The sequence below is a fragment of the Eptesicus fuscus genome, chromosome 21 (genome assembly GCF_027574615.1).
Source record: "Eptesicus fuscus isolate TK198812 chromosome 21, DD_ASM_mEF_20220401, whole genome shotgun sequence".
NCBI lineage: Eukaryota > Metazoa > Chordata > Mammalia > Chiroptera > Vespertilionidae > Eptesicus > Eptesicus fuscus.
The window spans coordinates 19,893,999-19,915,844 of NC_072493.1; the positions used below are offsets into that span (position 1 = coordinate 19,893,999).

General features: G+C 43.4%; 1 protein-coding gene across 1 annotated transcript in view; it reads left to right on the forward strand.

The window, feature by feature from the left end:
* The window catches only part of ZNF565 (zinc finger protein 565), a 27,298-nt gene extending 14,446 nt beyond the window's left edge, over nucleotides 1-12,852 (forward strand). The window contains exons 2-5 of the mRNA XM_008139847.3: nucleotides 3,477-3,548; nucleotides 7,139-7,265; nucleotides 8,685-8,780; nucleotides 11,258-12,852. Coding sequence (XP_008138069.2) covers nucleotides 3,540-3,548; nucleotides 7,139-7,265; nucleotides 8,685-8,780; nucleotides 11,258-12,528 — 1,503 coding nt within the window. The 5' untranslated portion in view covers nucleotides 3,477-3,539 and the 3' untranslated portion in view covers nucleotides 12,529-12,852. The remainder of the gene's footprint in view (nucleotides 1-3,476; nucleotides 3,549-7,138; nucleotides 7,266-8,684; nucleotides 8,781-11,257) is intronic.
* The last annotated feature ends 8,994 nt before the right edge of the window (nucleotides 12,853-21,846 follow it).

A 21,846-nucleotide genomic window follows, 5' to 3' on the forward strand; every position in this document is an offset into this window, starting at 1 on the left:
TGTCTCTACTTTCTGTCCTTCCATTATCTCTTGAACCCCACTCCAGCCAAGCTTTTGTGTCCTCCACTCCAGAGAATCAGCTTTTCTCAAGACTTCTAATGATCTCTATAATACCAAGTGGACAGTTCTCATTTTTCATTTGGCCACTGTTCTCGCCTTCCTTCTTTTTTTCTTTCTTTTTTTTGTTTTTGTTTAATACATTTTATTGATTTTTTAAAGAGAGGAAAGGAGAGGGATAGAGAGTTAGAAACATCAATGAGAGAGAAACATCAATCAGCTGCCTCCTGCATGCCCCCTACTGGAGATGTGCCCACAACCAAGGTACATGCCCTTGCCTAGAATCGAACCCGGAACCCTTGAGTTTGCAGGCCGAGGCTCTATCCACTGAGCCAAATCGGTTAGGGCTCTCATCTGTACATTAGTAATTTCCAACTTTATATTTCTGCATTTGAACTCGATCCTGAACTCCAGAACCAAATGTCTAATGGACACTTGACATTTCCACTTGGGTATGTAATAATCATCTCAAGTATTAAGGTCTAAAACAGAACTCATAATGGTTTCACCAAACCTGCTCCTCTCACAGTCCTTTGTGTTAAAAAATAGCAACTTCATACTACTAGTTGCTCAAGCCTAAAATCTTAGTGTCATCTTGCCTTTATTTTCTTATATACCTAAAATTAGCTAATCCTGTCAGTTCTGCCTTCAGAGAATATGTAGAATCTGATTTGATCAGTTCTCATCACCTCCACCACCACCACCCTAATGCAAACCACACTCCCCCCTTGCCTGGATTACTGCAATGTCCTCACTGGTGTCCCTGCTTCCCCCGCCTCTTTATCCTTTTTAGTTCATTCTCCGTGAGTAAGTCTTTCAAGTGTAAATCAGATTATGCCATTCCTTGGCTTAAAAACATTTCAGTAGCTTCCTGTTTTACTCAAGAGTAAAAACCTAAGTTCTTACAATCTACTTCTCTGACCCTCTTTTTCTCATATACTTCATTACAGCCACTCTAGTCTCCTCTGTTGATCAAAGAAAGCCTGCTCCTGCCTTGAGGCCTTTGCAATTGCTGTCCCCTTGCTAGGAATGTACCTCCCATAGGTATTTGCATTGCTCACTCACTTCATTCTTATATGTCACCTTCTCAATAAAAAGTCTCCGGCTACCCTCCATTGCCCCCAAACTCCCTATCGACTTCCTTTTTATTTTTCTCCATAAAACTTTGGCCACCAGGCATATAAAAAGAAACATTAGTATATTTGCTACTTCCTCTTTCAATTAGAATGTAATAGATTTACTGAGACAGTAAATCTCACATTTTTTTATCTTCCTCACAGATAAGAAAATGCCAATTGAGGTAGAAACTTAGTAAATAAGAGAGAATTCCTGACTTCTTTTTCTCTCTGCCAGCATGTCCAATTAGATGCCAGAGCCTGTTAATTTTACTTCTTTTCTTTTTTAAAAATACGTTCTTATTGATTTTAGAGAGAGAGAAACATCAAACATCTGTTAGTTGCCTTCCATATGCACCCAAACAAGGGTCTGAACCCAAAACCTGGGCATGTGCCCTGACCAAGAAACGAACCAGCCACCTTTTGGGGGGTGCATGAGAAGACATGCAACCAACTGAGCCACACTGGCCAGGGCTGATTTTACTTCTTCTCTATACCTGAATGTATCCCCTTCCTTCTTTTTCCCACTAACTATCCTAGGACAGATCCTTAGTTTGCTTGGGTAAGTACAAGCACCTTTCAGTTGATATTCCTACCTTTAGTTTTACTCCTCTCCAATAAAATAATCTAGTCATATTGGCCTTATCACTTCCTTCTTTAAATTCTTCACTGGCCTTCTTTTTATTAATGAATGAAAACCAAACTTATATATTCAGTCAGTGTTCATTGGTCACCTGTAGCCTTCAGACACAATGGCAATTGCCAGTCACAGTGATGATGAGACCTGGTCCTTGCTCTTATAGTTCTTTTATTTCATTCATACACCTTCATTTTCCAACCCCTAAATGTCATCTCCAGCATTGTCATCCTCTAAGTTCTAGAGCTCATTGAATTTAAATTTGAATTCATTTAAATTAAGTAAAAATTTTAGTTATCCATTCATATTAGCTACATGGGGCTAATGGCTACATTATTGATGATACAGATTTCCATCATCACAGAAAGTTGGTTGGACAGCACACACTGATCTAGACCTTTTCCAAACTATATACGTCATTCCAGATGCTCCTCGAACACACCATGTAGTTGGTCCACCATTTTACCACTGCTTTCCACTCTGCTCAGAATGCTCTTCTGTGCCTTTCCTAGCTATTAAATTTTCTGATTTTTAGATCCCAAATCATGTTCTGTATCTTACAGGAAATTTTCCTCAACACCACCCCCATTGGTTACATTAGTCTTCCTTCTGACAACCCCACCATGCTTTTTGCCCCTCTAATTAAAACCAACCTTGCTACTTTCCTTAAAACCCCTGAGATCTCATTACCTGGGGTACAGGCCATTCTCCACAGAACTTCAGCCATGGTAACTGCTAGTCAGTGAGGAAGCCATGTTCTGCAGGAAAGCAATGGGGAGGGTTTAAATGGAAAATAAGTGCTGGACCAAGAGGCTGCTACAAATTGAGTTGCCACTCAGGTCAGCTTGTAAGATGCCTGTATTACTGTGGTTTTCCTGCTCCTGTCCAGTGAATCCAGCTGGGATGGAGGCTTTGATGAAGTCTCTGGTGGTATGGGCAGCATGGCACCCTTTTGGACTTAGAAAGAGAAAATAAACCAAGGAGGTACCCAAGAAATTTTGCCTGTAGAGCCCACAGAAGCTGGAAGACATTGTCTAAGAATTTTATTTTTTTTTCACAAGGTGGTACTGTCCTCAGCCTTAGAGGGTAAAGTGGGTATGAATTATGATCCTCCTTGCTGTAGCTGCAAAGGAAGATCTGCTTGGTACAGGTGGGGAGCTATCTAGGCCCTATCTAGGGTATAGACCAGGAGTCCTCAAACTTTTTAAACAGGGGGCCAGTTCACTGTCCCTCAGACCATTGGAGGGCCGGACTGTAGTTTAAAAAAAACTATGAACAAATTCCTATGCACACTGCACATATCTTATTTTGAAGTAAAAAAACAAAACGGCAAAAACACCCACATGTGGCCCGCGGGCCATAGTTTGAGGACGCCTGGTATAGACTATCAGAAACAAGATAAGGGACTGTTCAGGCCAGAATCCCTCCTGCTGAGGTGATGGGTCCTGTGTCAGTGCTGGAGCACATCTGCATGAATCCATCTTTTGGTTTCCCTAGGGTTTCAGGAGGGGCTGGGTTTTGTTAACTCTGTAGTTCTTTGCATTAGGGTTGTGTGGCAAGGCCAGGGGAGGGCAGGGGAAGCAGAGCAGGAACAGCTCATCTATTTAGGATTGCTGAAGCAAGCTCAGTTTATAAGAGATTTGCTCCTTCTTCCTCTGCTTTTTCAGGACTCTACTTGTCCAAGAGAAGAACCTAGAGAAATCTGAGCAGGTCAGGTAGTTCTAAAAGCAATGGCCCAGGTAAGTTGAAATTTCCTCCATCCTTTTTTGTTTTGTGTGGGGTTTTTTGTGTGGGGTTTTTTGTCTGTTTTGTTTGTTTGTTAATCCTCACCCGAGGATATTTTTCCATTTTTAGGGAGAGTAGAAGAGAGAGACAGAGAGACAGAGAGAAACATTGATGTGAGAGAAACACATTGATTGGTTGCCTCCTGCACGAGCCCTGACCAGGGCCCAGGTCTGGGAGGAGCCTGCAGCCAAGGTATATGCCCTTGACCAGAATCAAACCCAGGACCCTTTAGTCCACAGGCCAGTGTTCTATCACTGAGCCAAACTGGCTACGGCCCCTTTATCCTTGGATAACCTGTCTTCCCTTCATATTATATGAATATTTGTCTTTATCCTAAAACTTCTCTATTTCAGTTGAGTTCTATTCAGTAATCTGTTTCCAATTCTTCCATTCCACGTCCCTTAGTGGCTCTCTCAAATAGTGTTCACATGTGTGCACAGTACTTTTACCAGAGCACCAATGGAGCAAAAATATATTCTCTTGAGAGCCTCTCTTATTTTTTTATTTTTTTTAAATCCTCACCCAAAGTTATTTCCCTTTGATTTTTAGAGACAGTGGAAGAGAGGAATATCGATGTGAGAAAAACCACATCAATTGGTTGCCTCCTGCATGCGCCCTGACCAGGGCCTGAGTCAGGGAGGAGCCTGCCACCGAGGTACATGCCTTGACTGGAATCGAAACTGGGACCCTTTGGTCCGCAGGCCTAAGCTCTATCCACTGAGCCAAACCGACTAGGCAGAGCCTCTCTTATTAACACCTCTAGAGGCCTGCTGCACAATATTCGTGCAAGAATAGGCCTTCCTTCCCCTGGCTTCACTTCCTCCTGCCTGCAAGCCAGCAAGTCCTCGCTTCTATCCAGAGCACCACTCCTGTAGCTCCTCCACCACCCCCCTCACCCTCATAGCAGGCATCCCGCCCCTCCTGGCTGCTCTGTGCCTGTGTATGCAAATTAACCCACCATCTTTGTTGGGTTAATTTGCATACTTACTCTGATTGGCTGTGTGCATAGCAGAGGTACAGTCAATTTACATGTTTGTCTGTTATTAAGTAAGATGTTGAAAAGGGTCAAAGATCAGATAGATTTGATCTTTTTTATTAAACTGGGTAGTTTACTTTTTTTCTATTTTTAAATGTCATCCCCTCTTTAAAAGTCATAAAATATTTCACACTATCAAAACTTCTTTATTTTTGCAAAGTGATTTATGAGAGATGAATAACTGTAAAATGGTCCATTTTGAGGTTGAACAATATGCATTGGTTATGGGCCACATTTATGTGACTAAGGTATACTCTGTCAGTTTTAAAATATATATATTTTTTATTGATTTCGGAGAGGAAGGAAAAGGGAGAGAGAGAGAGAGAAACATCAATGATGAGAATCATTGATTAACTGCCTCCTGCACCCCCCACTAGGGATCCAGCCCACAACCCCAGCATATACCCTGACCCAGAATTGAACCAAGACTTCCTGGCCCCAGTCAAGGGCATGTACTTCACTACCTAGGTCGATGCTCAACTACTGAGCCATGCCAGAATGGCTCCATCAGCTTTCTTATTTCAGGAACAAGGAAAAGTAGACAGTGAAAGATGATAACTATTCACAGTATATAATTAACTGAAGATTTCACAAATCTCATTTAAGCTAAATGCCCTCAAAATAATGAAATGATTATATCTTATAAGACATAAAGTATAATATTATGTAGCAAATAAAATCCCTGTGTTTATTATAAAATTTGCCATAACCAAAAATTGTTCATGATGTCTGGCAAAAAGAAGCAGTGGGAACACTGCTGTCATTTTCAGCAGTATATTCTTTGTCGTATGGGACTGTCCTGGGTCCATAGCCCAGATAATTCAGGACACTTATCATTCCTGATGCCAGCCAACACTAATGTCAGTAGCATACTGCTCCCCTCCCAGCCCAATCCCCCCCGCCAATTATGACAACTAAACCACCCTCTGCATGGTCCCAAGTGCATTCTGAAGAGGAAGGTAAAATCTGTGTTGAGATCCAAAGACTATGACTCTGAGTCTTCAGGATAGATTTAAAACTTCTATAAATGCTATATTTTAGGATAGAGATTTATAAGACATTTTTTATCTCAAGGAAGAAAAATGGTAAAAAAGGAATGCTTTTTTAAAGACTATTATTTGCTAGGCCCATTTTTGCCGTGTGTTTTGTATATGTTATTTTGTTGATTTATAAGACCCCATTTAGCTAGATTTTCCTCTTTCATAGACCTTGTGGACAATATAAGAGAGTCTGGCTATATGAAGGAGATCTTTCTTATCTGTAGCCACCAGAATATTCAAAAGCATCTAAGCCTTTAGTCATATAAATTTGCTTCTTGTACTTCCTTCATGGCATAGGCATTCATCCCTAGCTTGCTTGCTTAATCACCTCCTTCCTACAACACCCTTTTTATCTTAAAGACATTTACTTGGATGGATCAGATTGTTAAAACCTGAACCTACTCATCAATTTTAACCTTACTAAAATTGGGACAACTAGTCATAATGTGCTCCTATCGGGACACTACAGAAAGTACACAGTACCACCTCTAGCATATTCATGTCCCCTCAAAAAAAAATACATCAATTAGGCCTCCAAATCTAACAACAATCCACAGAAAATATGTAAGTAGAACATGTTAAACTACATTATGAAGGTGCAGTTGGTTAAATCCAAAATGTGGGAAATTCTACTGATCAGATGTTTCTTTAATAAATAGATAGTGACCTGGCTGATTTGGCTCAATGGATAGAGCGTTAGCCTTCAGGCTGAAGGGTCCCAGGTTTGATTCCAGTCAAGGGCATGTACCACGGTTGCAGGCTCAATCCCCGGATCCCTTGCCCTCATTGGGGCTCAGGTGAGAGGCAACCAATCGATGTGTCTCTCTCACTTCAATGTTTCTCTCTGTCTCTCTCCCTGCCTTCCACTCTTCTAAAAATCAATGGGAAAATATCCTCAGGTGAGGATTAACAATAAATAAATAAACAATAAAGATTTTAAAGGCCTTTGGGCCTGTTAGAGATTTCGGAAACTTTAGGAAACCTATACATAAACACAATCTATGGATCCTGTTTGAATCCTGATTTGAGTAAACCAACAGTAAATTATTTTTGAGAAAGTTGGGGCAATTTGAAACTTGATCTAATTATTAGAAAATTGTTTCCCTAACCGGTTTGGCTCAGTGGATAGAGCGTGGGCCTGAAGATCAAAGAAAATTATTATTAATGTTACTAATGTTATTCTGGTTATGCTTTTAAAAAAACAACTAGTCTGTTAGATACTAAAGTATTTGTAGGTGGAATACTTATGATGTTTGGTATGTGGAATTTGCCTCAAAATACACCAGGGGTAGAAAATGAAAGGGGAAAGATGAAACAAGATTTGCAAACTCTTGTTAATTGTTCAAACAGAGGGATGGATTTATGGGGTCATTACACTATTCTCTATACTTTTGTGTAATTTTGAAAATGTTTGTAATAAATGAAAAAAATAAAAAATCCTTTCATTTACTAGTAATGCATGTTTCAGGGATTGGTGACATTCAGGGATGTGGAAATAGAGTTCTCTCAGGAAGAATGGAAGTATCTGGAACCTGCCCAGAGGGACTTGTACAGGGATGTGACTTTGGAGAACTTTGGTAACTTGGTCTCACTAGGTAAGGGTATCCTATATAATAAAAACCTAATATGCTAAGTGTCCGGTCAACCAGTTGGCCGTTCAACCAATCAAAGCGTAATATGCTAATGATATGCTAAGACCGCTCAACTGCTTGCTATGACGTGCACTGATGACCAGGGGGCAGACGCTCTGACCAGTAGGTTAGCTTGCTGCTGGGGCCCGGCCAGTTGGGACTGAGTGAGACGGGCCGGACATGCCCTGGATCTCTTCCACGGTCCCTCCGCAGCTGGCCAATCTCCTGTGTTTCTCCCCGGCCCTGATCATGCACTGGTAGGGTCCCTCAGCCTGGCCTGCACCCTCTCACAATCCAGGACCCCTCAGGGGATGTCGGAGGGCCAGTTTCAGCTTGATCCCACAGTGAGAGCACCACTCAGCCAGAAGCCAGGAAACTGTTAGGGATTTGAGAAACTTTAGGAAACCTATAAGTAAACACAATCTGTGGATCCTGTTTGAATCCTGATTTGAGTAAACCCACAGTAAATTATGTTTGAGAAAGTTGGGGCAATTTGAAACTTGATCTGGCGAGCATGGTGGCAATGGCAGGAGCCTCTCCTGCCTCCGCAGCAGCGCTAAGGATGTCTGTCTGACGGCTTAGACATGCTTGGGAATCAGTCGGACATCCCCTGAGGGCTCCCAGACCTCGAGAGGGCGCAGGCCGGGCTGAGGGAGCCCCCTCCCCCAGTGCATGAATTTGATGTACCGGGCCTATAGTTGTGTAATAAATACACAGGCAGACAGAAACAAGGCTCCCAGGGACTGCAACAGTGGGAGGCTGTTACCACCTCTGGCCAGAAGGGGTAAAGGGAGGAAACACTGCCACTGGAAGATTGTGAGAGCTAAAATCATGGAGAAGGGCCTGGCTAACAGCAACTAAAGCTACTTCCAGAACTCTTGGGTCAAAGGAGGGAGGGAGAGGGATAAGAAATACCCTGAAATCTGTCTCCTCCTGCCTGCTGATCTCCTGCTGATGCTTTCCATCTGCCAAACCCAGTGAAAAATGATAGGGCCACTATAATTCAGTCCTTTATAGGTAAGCTGTCTAGGGCACAGAGCATGGTCAGAAACAGCAAGGAATAGATTGGAGGGGGGACAGAAAATAAGTACCATAATTATCAATTCCAAATACTTCAACAAGCCTTCTGGAATTTCTAGTTTCTTTGGGGTGAATATCTAGAGACACAGGTTTCTAGCTGAATTTCTGCTGTGTTCCCAAAGGAATTGTTTTGTGCTTTGTGGAAGTGGAATTGGGTAATTCCATTGGCACTTCCATCTTCCCATTCTTTGGACAACCTTCATACCTTCATTTATGTAATTGCCTCTCTTTCTTAGTGACCAAGAGTCTAGGTTTGAATTTTAGAACAGAATGATCATTCCCCATTTCTCTTTCTATAAACAGGACTTTCCATTTCTAAGCCTGATACCATCTCCTTATTGGAGCAAGGGAAAGAACCCTGGATGATTGCAAATGATATAACAGGACCAATGTGCCCAGGTGAGCAAGAGTTAATACAGTGGGGAAGGTCATCTATATATATAAAAGCCCAGTGACTGGAACGACCGGTGGCTATGACGGGTAAAGGAAGGAAACACTGCCACTGGAAGATTGTGAGAGCTAAAATCATGGAGAAGGGCCTGGCTAGCAGCAACTAAAGCTACTTCTAGAACTCTTGGGTCAAAGGAGGGAGGGAGAGAGATAAGAAATACCTTGGCCGAAACCGGTTTGGCTCAGTGGGTAGAGCGTCGGTCTGCGGACTGAAGGGTCCCAGGTTCGATTCCGGTCAAGGGCATGTACATTGGTTGCGGGCACATCCCCGGTAGGGGGTGTGCAGGAGGCAGCTGGTCGATGTTTCTCTCTCATCGATGTTTCTAGCTTTCTATCCCTCTCCCTTCCTCTCTGTAAAAAATCAATAAAATATATTTAAAAAAAAAAAAAAAAAGAAATACCTTGAAATCTGTCTCCTCCTGCCTGCTGATCTCCTGCTGATGCTTTAGATCTTCCAAACCCAGTGATCAGTCCCCCGCCCCCTGGGCAGCCCAGCCCCTGATTGGCCCCCAACACCTCAATCAGGAGCGAGGCCGGCCAGCCAACCATCCGCGGCCCCTTCCCGCAACTGGCCCTACCGTCAATCAACCCCCAACATCCCAATTGGGGGCGGGGCCAGCCGACCAGCTGCCAGCGGCCTCTTCCCCCCGCCAGCCCGGCCTGATGAGCCACCCGTGCACAAATTCATGCATAGGGACTCTATTCTACACTAATAAAAAAGAAACTTGCAAATTGACCATCACTCTGCTACACCCACCAGCCAATCAGAGCAAGTATGCAAATTAACCCAACTAAGATGGTGGCCGCCATGGAGCTGGAGCCAGCTGGAGGCTTGGGTTGCCCCCAGTGATGGAGGAAGCCAAGCTTCCCACCCGCCCTGGCCGGGCCTGGCCTCCACTCAAGGCTACAAAGTTTCAATTATAGAAGATAAATAAATCCCAGATACCTGCTTCCAGCCGGCCCTGGCCTATGCTTGGGTCACCAGGAGGCATGGCTGGCCTGCACACCACCACAGGCCCCTCACCTAGGCTGCCCCATGCCCCAAGGGAACCCCCACCCTGATCTGGGACACCCTTCAGGGCAAACCAGCCGGCCCCCACCTGTGCACCAGGCTTCTATCCTATCTAATAAAAGAGTAATATGCAAATTGACTGTCACTCAAACACACAAGATGGCTTCCCCCATGTGGACACAAGATGGCCACAAGATGGCCAGCAAGGGAGGGCAGTTGGGGAGGGACCAAGCCTGCAAGGGAGGGCAGTTGTGGGCAATCAGGCCAGCAGGGGAGGGCAGATGGGGGCGATAAAGCATGCAGGGGAGGGCAGATAGGGGTGACCAGGCCAGCAGAGGGGGAAAGTTGGGGGCGACTGGGCCTGCAGGGAAGGGCAATTGGCGGGGGGGGGACCCAGGCCTGCAAGGGAGAGCAGTTGAGGGGGCACCAGGCCTGCAGGGGAGGGCAGTTAGGGGAAATCAGGCTGGCAGGGGAGCAGTTAGGCATCAATCAGGCTGGCAGGGGAGTGGTTAGGGGGTGATCAGGCTGGCAGGCAGAAGTGGTTAGGGGCAATCAGGAAGGCAGGCAGGTGAGCATTTGGGAGCCAGCAGTCCTGGATTGTGGGAGGGATGTCCAACTGCCTGTTAAGGCCCGATGCTACCGGGATCAGGCCTAAACGGGCAGTCAGACATCCCTTGAGGGGTCCCAGGGGAAGGCAGCTGGGGGGGGACCAGGCCTGCAGGGGAGGGCAGTTGGGAGGTACCAGGCCTGCAGGGGAGGGGACTTAGGCAAGCAGGGGAGGGGAGTTGGGGGGGATCAGGCCTGTAGGGAAGGGCAGTTGAGAGTGACCCAGGCTTGCAGGGTAGGGCAGTTGGGGGTGACCCAGGCCTGCAGGGGAGTGAAGCTGGGGGGACCAGGCCTGCAGGGGAGGGAAGTTGGGGGGAAATCAGGCCTGCAGGGGAGGGGACTTGTCCCTAATATGGTTAATTCATGAAGTGTCATGATGTTCACTCCCCTCAGCCTCCCTTCTACTTGTGGTGTCAGTTTTCATTATAATAATGGCATAATGAGCTTTGGGGTCTTTCTCTGGTCAGTTTTTCCTCCATCTCAGATTTAACTGGTTTTAGCCAGTCCTTGCTATTGCTGACTTCTGCACCAGTGCAGGACTTTCCTGCCATAAACTATTTCCCATGATCATGTGTGGAGGCTGGGGCTCTGGTGAGAGGATCTAATACTATGGTCCTGTGATGTCCACTCCTACTTCCTCATTCCACTTAGGGAGTTTCCCTAATTTCTTTCTATCCTGCCTCAATACAAGCTATTCACCTTTTATGGTTATTTCATTTTATGATTCTAGTCTACTGTAGAACATTTTTATTTCTTTTATACCAGGAGAACAACTTGGATTCGTATATATACTTTTTTTTTTTTCCAGACTTGGAGTCCAGATGTGAGAAATTTCCACAAAAAGATCTTTGTGAAGTAGAGACATTCAATTGGGAGCTAATGGAAAACCTTAAATGCTGTAGTTTTGAGAGCTCTAGTTTTAGAGAAGACTGGGAATTCAAACGCCAACTTGCAAGACAACAAGTAAACCAGGAATGTTATTTCAAGCAAGTAAAAATCACATATGAAAACATACCCACTTTTGAACATCATGCATCCCTCACTGTACATCAGAGCAATGAGACTGGAAAGAAACTGATTGAATGTAATGAATGTGGGAAAGCATTTAGCCGTGGCTCACATCTTATTCAACATCAGAAAACTCATTCTGGTGAAAAGCCCTTTGAATGTAAGGAATGTGGGAAGGCCTTTAGTCGAGCCTCACACCTTGTTCAGCATCAAAGAATTCATACAGGTGAGAAACCTCATGACTGTAAGGAATGTGGGAAGGCCTTTGGTCGTACTTCAGAACTTACTCTGCATCAGAGACTTCATACTGGTGTCAAACCCTATGAATGTAAACAGTGTGGAAAGACCTTTAGACAGCATTCACAACTTATTCTGCATCAAAGAACCCATACAGGTGAGAAACCTTATGTATGTAAAGACTGTGGGAAGGCTTTTATTCGTGGCTCACAACTTACTGTTCACTGGAGAATTCATACAGGGGCTAGACCCTATCAATGTAAAGAATGTGGAAAGGCCTTTAGACAGCATTCACAACTTACTGTACATCAGAGAATTCACACGGGGGAGAAACCCTATGAATGTAAGGAATGTGGAAAGGGATTTATTCATAGCTCAGAAGTTACTCGACATCAAAGAATTCATTCTGGGGAGAAACCTTATGAATGTAAAGAATGTGGAAAGGCCTTTAGACAGCATGCACAGCTTACTCGACATCAGAGAGTTCATACTGGTGACAGACCCTATAATTGTAAGGACTGTGGGAAGGCCTTTAGTCGTAGTTCATACCTTATTCAGCATCAAAGAATTCATACTGGTGACAAACCCTACAAATGTAAGGAATGTGGGAAAGCCTTTATTCGTGTTTCACAACTGACGCATCATCAGCGAATCCATACTTGTGAGAAACCCTATCAATGTAGGGAATGTGGAATGGCCTTTATTCGTAGTTCACAACTTACTGAACATCAGAGAATTCATCCTGGTATCAAGCCTTACGAATGTAGAGAATGTGGACAGGCCTTTATTCTTGGTACACAGCTCATTGAACACTATAGAATCCATACTGGTTAGAAAGCTTTTAATATTAGGGATGCAGGAAAGCCTTTAATGGAGTTCACACCTGACTTAATATTAGGTAATGCCTAATGTAGTGTAATATCAGAAAACCTTCATTTGTCACTTCCATTGTGGAACATCAGACAACTCATACCAGAAGAAAAGTTAATAAACGTGGGTATTCTTTTTGCCTCAAAATCACTGTTTACTATGTATCAGAGAACTTATGGTGAAAAAATATTAATATGAATGTAAAGTCTTTTCTTACCACTCAAAATGTATCAACCTCCTGAGAATTCCTAATAGAAAATAACCCTATTAAAATGTTTTGTGAATGTGCCTTTTGCCGTAGCATATACCTTACTTAGCATTATCTCATTTCTACCAGTTACTGATGGTATATCATTGGGCAAATTATGCGATCTCTCTGTTCCTCAGCTTACTTATTTTTAAGCAATGCTAATTATACCTACCTGATAGAGATTTTGTGAGGACTGTCAAATATTTTAAATAAAGCCTGTGTTGAATAAATATTAGTTATCATTAGTTAACAGTATTACTGTTAAGGAATTCATGTGGGAAGAAGGCCTTCTGAATGTATCAAATATCAGAAAGTCATCATAACTTGTTATGATAATTCATTCTGAAAAACAGTAGAGTGTAATTAGCATGAGAAGTTACTTCATTCAAAAGGTTAGAAATTCATATTAGTGGGAGGAGAAACCAAGATGGCGGCATAGGTAAACACCTAAACTGCTACCTCGCACAACAATTTCAAAACTACAACTAAAAGACAAAACGGACATCATCCAGAACTACAGGAAAGCTGGCTGAGTGGAAATTCTACAACTAGAAGGAAAGAGAAAAGCACATGGAGAATCAGAGGAGCTGCAAAAGGCTGAGGTACAGAGACACACACGCCGAAAGGACGGGCGGTTGAGTGCCTGGCTGGCTTTCTCTAGCAAGAAGGAGACAAAAGCTCCTGACTGCGCTGAATCCCAATTCCGACTGCACTGAACCCCAGTTCCGGGGACCCAGGCTTATTTGGGGGGAATCTGGACTGTCAGGTGGAAACTCAGGGAGCCGCAAAAGGCAGAGATCTGGAGGAATGCCGCGAATGCGCACAGAGAGGATTGACTGCTGAGTGTGCCACTGGCCTTCTCTAGTGGGTGGGAAATAGAAGTTCCCGACTGCGCTGAACTCCAGTTCCAGGTGAGAATCTGGGAATCCAGATTCATTGGGAGAGAAACTGGACTGTCTGCAGCGGGCAAAACTCGGGGGCGGCTTTCTCTCAGACGTGCTTGCAGCAATTACCAAGGGACACTGAGACCCCGGGGCCTCATAGGGTAGGGCTGATGGGAAGCCAAGACTGTCTGCTCAGCCCTGAGACTCCGCCCCATCCAAGCTGAGCACAGAGGCTTTTGCAATTTTGCAAGTCTTGTCTCATAAGGCTGTCTCCAGCACAGAAGTTCTCCTGGCGTAGACACAGCTGATCCTCACAGCCAATTGGCCTGGAGGTCAATTCCTCCCACTGATACCAACAACAATCAAGACTTAACTACAACAAGGCTGTACACACAGTTCACAAAGGGGTGCACCAAGAGTGTCCACCTCAGGTAACTGGGGAGGCCGAGCCACTGGGCCATATAGGACACCTAGCACACAAAGCTACCCTACCAACTCAGGGAAGCAGCGAAAATGCAGAGACAAAGAAACAGATCACAAACGAAACAAATGGAGGAAAACAAACAACTGGATATAGAGTTTAAAAGCACTGTTATAAGGTTTTTCAAGAATTTCCTAGAAAAGGCCAATAAATTTAGCAAGACCCTCGAGGATATGAAAAAAAAAAACACTAGAAATTAAACATACACTGACTGAAATAAAAAATATTATACAGAGACCCAACAGCAGACTAGAGGAACGCAAGAATCAAGTCAAAGATTTGAAACACAAATAAGCAAAAAAACACTCAACTGGAAAAGCAAAAAGAAAAAAGAATCCAAAAATTTGAAGATAGTGTAAGAAGCCTCTGGGACAACTTCAAGTGTACCAACATCAGAATTATGGGGGTGACAGAAGAAGAGAGAGAGCAAGATACTGAAAACCGCCCTGGCTGGTTTGGCTCAGTGGATAGAGCGTCGGCCTGCGGACTGAAGGGTCCCAGGTTCGATTCCGGTCAAGGGCATGTACCTTGGTTGCGGGCACATCCCCAGTAGGGAGTGTGTAGGAGGCAGCTGATCGATGTTTCTCTCCCATCAATGTTTCTGACACTCTATCCCTCTCCCTTCCTCTCTGTAAAAAAATCAATAAAAATATATTTTAAAAATACTAAAAAAAAAGATACTGAAAACCTATTTGAAGAATTAATTACTGAAAACTTCCCCCACCTGGTGAAGAAATAGACTTACAAGTCCAGGAAGCGAACAGAACACCAAACAAAAGGAATCCAAAGAGGACCACACTAAGACACATCATAATTAAAATGCCAAGGGCAAAAGACAAAGAGAGAAGATTAACCCTTTGCACTCGCTTGCTTTTTTCTCGATTCCTTTATTCTAATGCTAACCGTGTCGAGTCACACTCGACATCCGAGTGCAAAAGGTTAAAAGCAGCAAGAGAAAAACAGTTAATTACCTACAAGGGAGATCCCATATGATTGTCAGCTGATTTCTCAACAGAAACTATGCAGGCCAGATGGTAGTGGCAAGAAATATTCAAAGTGATGAATAGCAAGAACCTACAACCAAGATTACTCTACCCAGCAAAGCTATCATTCAGAATTGAAGGTCAGATAAGAGCTTCACAGATAAGAAAAAGCTAAAGGAGTCTATCAACACCAAACCAGTATTATATGAAATGCTGAAAGGTATTCTTTAAGAAGAGGAAGAAGAAGAAAAAGATAAAAATTATGAACAACAACTACATATATATCAACAAGTGAATCTAAAAATCAAGTGAATAAAAAATCTGATGAACAGAATAAACTGGTGAATATAATAGAATCAGAGGCATAGAAAGGGAGTGGACTGACAATTCTCAGGAGGAATGGAGTGTGGGGAGTGCGGGAAGAGACTGGACAAAATTCGTACACCTATGGATGAGGACAGTGGCGGGGGAGGTAAGGGCAGAAGGTGCGGTGGGAACCGGGTGGAGGGGTGCTATGGGGGGGGGGGGAAGAGGAGCTATTGTAGTAATATGAACAATAAAGATTTAATTTAAAAAAAAAGAAATTCATATTAGTCCTAGGTGCCTATAGCTACCTGTTCATAGGAGCAAAGTCAATAGAGCATTGTCTCCCATCTTTTATCTGGAAAAAAAAATCAGAAAATTAGAAGGTAACAGAAAAGTAGCCAAAAGAAAGCTGCCATTTAGAAATCTAAAACCACAAGTACTGTATGTCTTTATTTCAAGAAAAATAAAAACTAAATTTACAAACTAGAAATGAATGACAGTGATTTCTATGTATCAAAACCAGATCATTGTAGCCAAAGCTGTACTTTTGTCAGAAGCAAGAATTGAAAGTAGTGGTTTTGTTCTCCTAATGTCAATCTTCAACACCTAGTCATTGCCTGTCACATACCAAGCACTCTGAATGGATGGATAGTCAACTCTAAAAGTTAGGAGAAAATTACCACATAAACCCAAGTCAACAATAAGAATTAGTATTAGTCCTAGCCGGTTTGGCTCAGTGGATAGAGCATTGGCCTGCGAACTGAAAGGCCCCAGGTTTGATTACGGTCAAGAGCACATGCCCAGGTTGTGTGTTTGATCCCCAGTGGGGGACTTGCAGGAGGCAGCTGATCCATGATTCTCTCTCCTCATGGATGTTTCTATCCCTCTTCCTTCCTCTCTGAAATCAGCAAAAAAAAAAAAAAAAAAGTATATATATATATTTTAAAAGAATTAGTATTAAAAAGGAAAAAAACATTTTAATAAAATAGAAAACAGTAGACAATCTGGACATAGTTTATTCAACAAGTTATAAGGTGATTTACAAGTCTGATCTAGAAAAAACACATTTACCATTATCAATGAGGAAGGGGTAGATTTTTTGAAGTAGCTCCTATGCATTACTTTAATCTAATATATCTGAAATCTAGAGAGAATGTATTTTCTAAAATATCAAAATTGGTTCAAGAAGATGTAGAATACCTGGATAAAGCAAAGATTATAAAAGGAGGTTAAAAAGTCATCAAATCTCTAGCTGGTTTGGCTTGGTGGATAGAGCATTGGCCTGTGGACTAAGGGTCCCAGGTTTGATTCCAGTCAAGGGCATGTACCTTGGTTGCAGGCATATCCCCAGTAGGGGGTGTGCAGGAGGCAGCTGATCTATGTTTCTCGTTGATGTTTCTAACTCTCTATCCCTATCCCTTACTCTCTGTAATATATATATACCTATCCTACCTAATAATAGACAAATATGCAAATTGACCACACCTTCACTATGCCCAAGCCACGCCCACCAGCCAATCAGGGCGAGTATGCAAATTATCCCAACCAAGATGGCAGTTAATTTGCATATCAAGACAGCACAGAAAGAAGCCAAGAGCTGCAGAAGGGAGCAAAGCTGCGGAGAAGCAAGCAAGTGGGGCAGAGGAGAAGGGAGGAGTGGAGGTGGGGCCAGGGGAGAAGGAGAGCAAGCGGGCTGGCGGAGAAGGGAGGAGTGGAGGCGGGGTCAGGGGAGAAGGAAAGAGTGGGCAGGCTGGCAGAGAAGGGAGGAGAGCAGGCGGGCTGGCGGAGAAGGGAGGAGAGCGGGTGGGCTGGCGGAGAAGGGAGGAGAGCGGGTGGGCTGGCGGAGAAGGAAGGAGAGCGGGCGGGTAGGCAGAGAAGGGAGGAGCGGAGGCGGAGTCGGGGGAGAAGGAAGGAGAGTGGGCAGGCTGGCAGAGAAGGAAGGAGGAAGGAGAGCAGGCGGGTTGGCGGAGAAGGGAGGAGAGCAGGTAGGCTGGCGGAGAAGGGAGGAGTGGAGGCGGGGTCGGGGGAGAAGGAAAGAGTGGGCAGGCTGGCAGAGAAGGGAGGAGCGGAGGCGGGTCCAGGGGAGAAGGAAGGAGAGCAGGCGGGCTGGTGGAGAAGGGAGGAGTGGAGGCGGGGTCGGGGGAGAAGGAAAGAGTGGGCAGGCTGGCAGAGAAGGGAGGAGAGCAGGCGGGGTCGGGGGAGAAGGAAGGAGAGTGGGCAGGCTGGCAGAGAAGGAAGAAGGAAGGAGAGCAGGCGGGCTGGCGGAGAAGGAAGGAGAGCGGGTGGGCTGGCGGAGAAGGGAGGAGAGTGGGCGGGCTGGCGGAGAAGGGAGGAGAGCGGGCGGGCTGGCGGAGAAGGGAGGAGCGGAGGCGGGTTCGGGGGAGAAGGAAGGAGAGCAGGCAGGCTGGCAGAGAAGGGAGGAGAGCAGGCGGGGTCGGGGGAGAAGGAAGGAGAGCAGGCAGGGCGGGGTAGAGTGCAGCAGGAAGCCCTATTGCAGGAAACTTCCTGCAACAGGAACGCTAGTATATATATATATTTATATTTATTTATTTATTTTTTTTTAATAGGCCTTCCTTCCCCTGGCTGCTGGCACAAGCTTCCCTCCCAGCCCCAGCTTCGTCCAGAAGGTCATCCGGAAGGATGTCCAGTCTAATTAGCATATTACTCTTTTATTATTATAGATTATTATAGATAATGAACTCTCAGAAAGAGAAACTAAAAAAAAAAAAATCCCATTTACCATTGCAACAACAACAAAAAAATAAGATACTTAGGAATAAACTTAACCAAGGAGGTAAAAGACCTGTACTTGGAAAATTATAGGACATTGAAAAAGAAATACAGGAAGATACAAACAAATGGAAGCATATGCCATGTTTATGGATTGGAAGAATTAACATAATTAAAATGTCTGTACTACCCAAAGCAATCTATAGATTCAATGCAATCCCTATTAAAATGCCATGGCATATTTCACAGAGCTATTTCACAATACTCCAAAAATTTATATGAAACCAAAAAGACCCCTAATAGCTGCAGTAATCTTGACAAAGAAGAAGGAAGTAGGAGGAATCAAAATACCAGTTATCAAACTATACTACAAAGCCATTCTAACCAAAACAGCCTGGTACTGGCACAAGGACAGGCATTATAGACGAATGGATCAGAACAGAGACAGACCCCAGAAATTGACCCACACCATTACAGTCAAGTAATATTTGACAAAGGAGGCGAGAACATACACTAAAGACAACCTCTTCAATAAATGGTGCTGGGAAAACTGGACAGACACATGCAAAACGATGAAACTAGACCACCAACTTACACCATACAGAAGAATAAACTCAAAATGGATAAAAGACTTAAATGTAAGGCACGAAACCACAAAAACCTTAGAGGAGAATATAGGCAGTAAAAGCTCAAACATCTTATGCAGCAACATGTTTACAGAGACATCTCCTGGGGCAGAGGTAACTAAGGAGAAAATAAACAAATGGGACTACATCAAAGTAAAAAGCTTCTGCATAGCAAAAGAAACCACTGTCAAATTAAAAATGAAACCCACTGAATGGGAGCACATACTTGCCAATAATACATCTGATAAAGAGTTAATATCCAAAATATGTCAAGTACTTATACAACTCAGCAAAAAAGACAAACAATCCAATTAAAAAATGGGCAGAAGTCCTGAATAGACATTTCTCCGAAGTGGACATATAGATGGCCAAGAGACACATGAAAAAATGCTCAGTCACTAATCATCAGAGAGATGCAACTTAAAACCACAATAAGATATCACCTCACACCTGTCACAATGGCTACCATCAGCAAATCAACAAACAAGTGCTGGCAGGGATGTGGAGAAAAGGGACGTGGAATTCACTGCTGGTGGGAATGCAGACTGGTGCAGACGTTATGGAAAGAAGTATGGAATTTCCTCAAAAAAGTAAAAATGGAACTTCTGTTTGACCCAGCGATCCTACTTCTGGGAATACATCCTAAAATCCCCAAAACAGCAATCAGAAAGAATACTTGCAGCCCTATGTTCATAGCAGCACAATTTACAATAACTAAGATTTGGAAACAGCCCAAGTGCCCATCAGTAGATGAGTGGATAAAAAAAAAACTGTGGGACATTTACACCATGGAATACTCTGCAGCTGTAAAAAAGAGGGATCTCTTACCCTTTGGGACAGCACAGATGGACCTAGAAAATATTATGCTAATTCTTCCAATCCATGAAATAAGCCAATCTGAGAAAGATACATATCACATGATCTCACTTATTTGTGGAATCTAATGAACACAAATGAATTGACAAACAAAATAAGACCTGAAGCATGGAGACATGGAACAGACTGACATACCTAGATGTGGGAGTAGGGGGACAAGAAGAGATAAACCAAAGAACTTATATACTTACTAGACGCCTGGTGCATGAAATTCATGCACGGGTATGGTCCCTAGGGTTGGCTGGCAATAAAGACCGATCTGTGGGGTGACCAGCAGGGTGATCAGGGAGCCCCTGCTGGCACCTGCCTTGGCTGGCCTGGGGCCTGCGGGCTGGGGGCAGCTCCAGTGTTGAGTGTCTGCTCCCTGGTGGTCAGTGCATGTCATAATGACTAGTCATTCCACCGGTTTTTCTGCTGTTCGGTCAATTTGCAGATTAGGCTTTTATTATATAGGATATGAATAACCCATGGACACAAGCAATAGGGTAGTGAAGACCTGGGTGGGTGGTTAGGGATTTAGAGGAAGGTGGCGGGAGTTGGGGGGAGAATGGAAGGTATCTGTAATCAACAATAAAAAATATATTTTTAAAAATTGATCTTAATTGTGGGAACTGAAGATTTGCTAGCCTATGCTTGTGTTTATTACCCTCTTTTCACAGTGTTGTTGCTGGTTTTGTGTGTTTTTTTAAGTTTTACTGATTTCAGAGATGAAGGGAGAGGGAAACAGAGGTAGAAACATCAGTGATGAGAAGTAATCATCAATTGGCTGCCTTCTGCACACCCCACACTGGGATCTAGCCCACAAACTGGGCATGTGCCCTGACCGGGAATCAAACCACAACCTCTTGGTTCATAGGTCGACACTCAACCACGAGCCACACCGGCTGGAAGCTTTATCAAATAAAGAACTAACAACTATATTCTACTTATATATGCATATTACTAAAATGTAAAATCTCCAGGAGCCTATAAATTTATATGGATTTCTAGAAGTACTGGCAAGTCAAATCAGGAGAAACAAAAATTGATTATGGGACTAAATAAAGTGAAAATATTTATAGTTTTTGTGACTTTTGTTGAAAGTATTGATGATTTTTAATCTTTGTTTTTTAGATATAAGAAAGCATTTTCAAAGCAGTTTGGTAAATTATATGTTTTTTTCCCTACCTTATTTCTCCAGAATTAGGCAATTTTTAAAAATATATATATTTTTTTTATTGATTTCAGAGAGAGGAAGGGAGAGGGAGAGAGAGAGAGATTGAAACATGAATGATGAGAGAGAATCATTGATTAACTGCCTCCTGCACACCCCCTACTGGGGTCTGAGCCTGCAACCAGGGCATGTGCCCTTGACCAGAATTGAACCTGGGACCCTTAGTCTGAAGGCTGATGCTCTATCCATTGAGCCAAACTGGATAGGAGGAATTTGGCAAATCTTAATGAATGAGTTTTGGCAATACGTTTCTTTGCATGAATTCAATAAGACCAGTTTCCAATTGTGGTTTTATTAACCAACACTTTGGCATGTTGTGTCTAACATGCCTGGACTCTGGATGTCACCAGAAAGCCTTAAGGAATAAAGACAAATAAGAGCTCCTTGGATAAAAGTGTGGTACCTTGCTTGATCATGTGTTTCATGGCAGTCTTTCCAGGTAAGGAACGAAGGTTGCTTTCCTGAGAGATGGCAAGGAAGGAACCTCAAGACATTTTGGGAACCTCAAGAATGTGAGGAATTCACCCAAGTCTACAGGTATTGCAGGAAACCTGAGGGCAGCTAGGTGGCTCAGCTTCTTTGCCCTGAGGGCAATCAAAACTCAATTATGAAATTCCAGTAAAGCAGATTTAAAAAAAAAAAAAAAAAGGCCTACATGATCAATTGCCATTCTTATAGTGTTCACACAAATGATCAGGCCAAATTGAAACCATAACAATACAATAAATAAATTGGTCTTAATTTGGCTCCTTAATAAAAACAAGGGTGATTTTAGGGGGGGGGGGTTGTGTTTCAGTAGACTCTATAACACATAGTTGTGAATATTAGACTCAAAGCTTTATTTTTCACCTATGAATTGAACTGGATCCTGAATTTATCTCTGGCTTTTACCCCAATATACAAAATGTCATAACACAGTTTGCCTCCACAGGT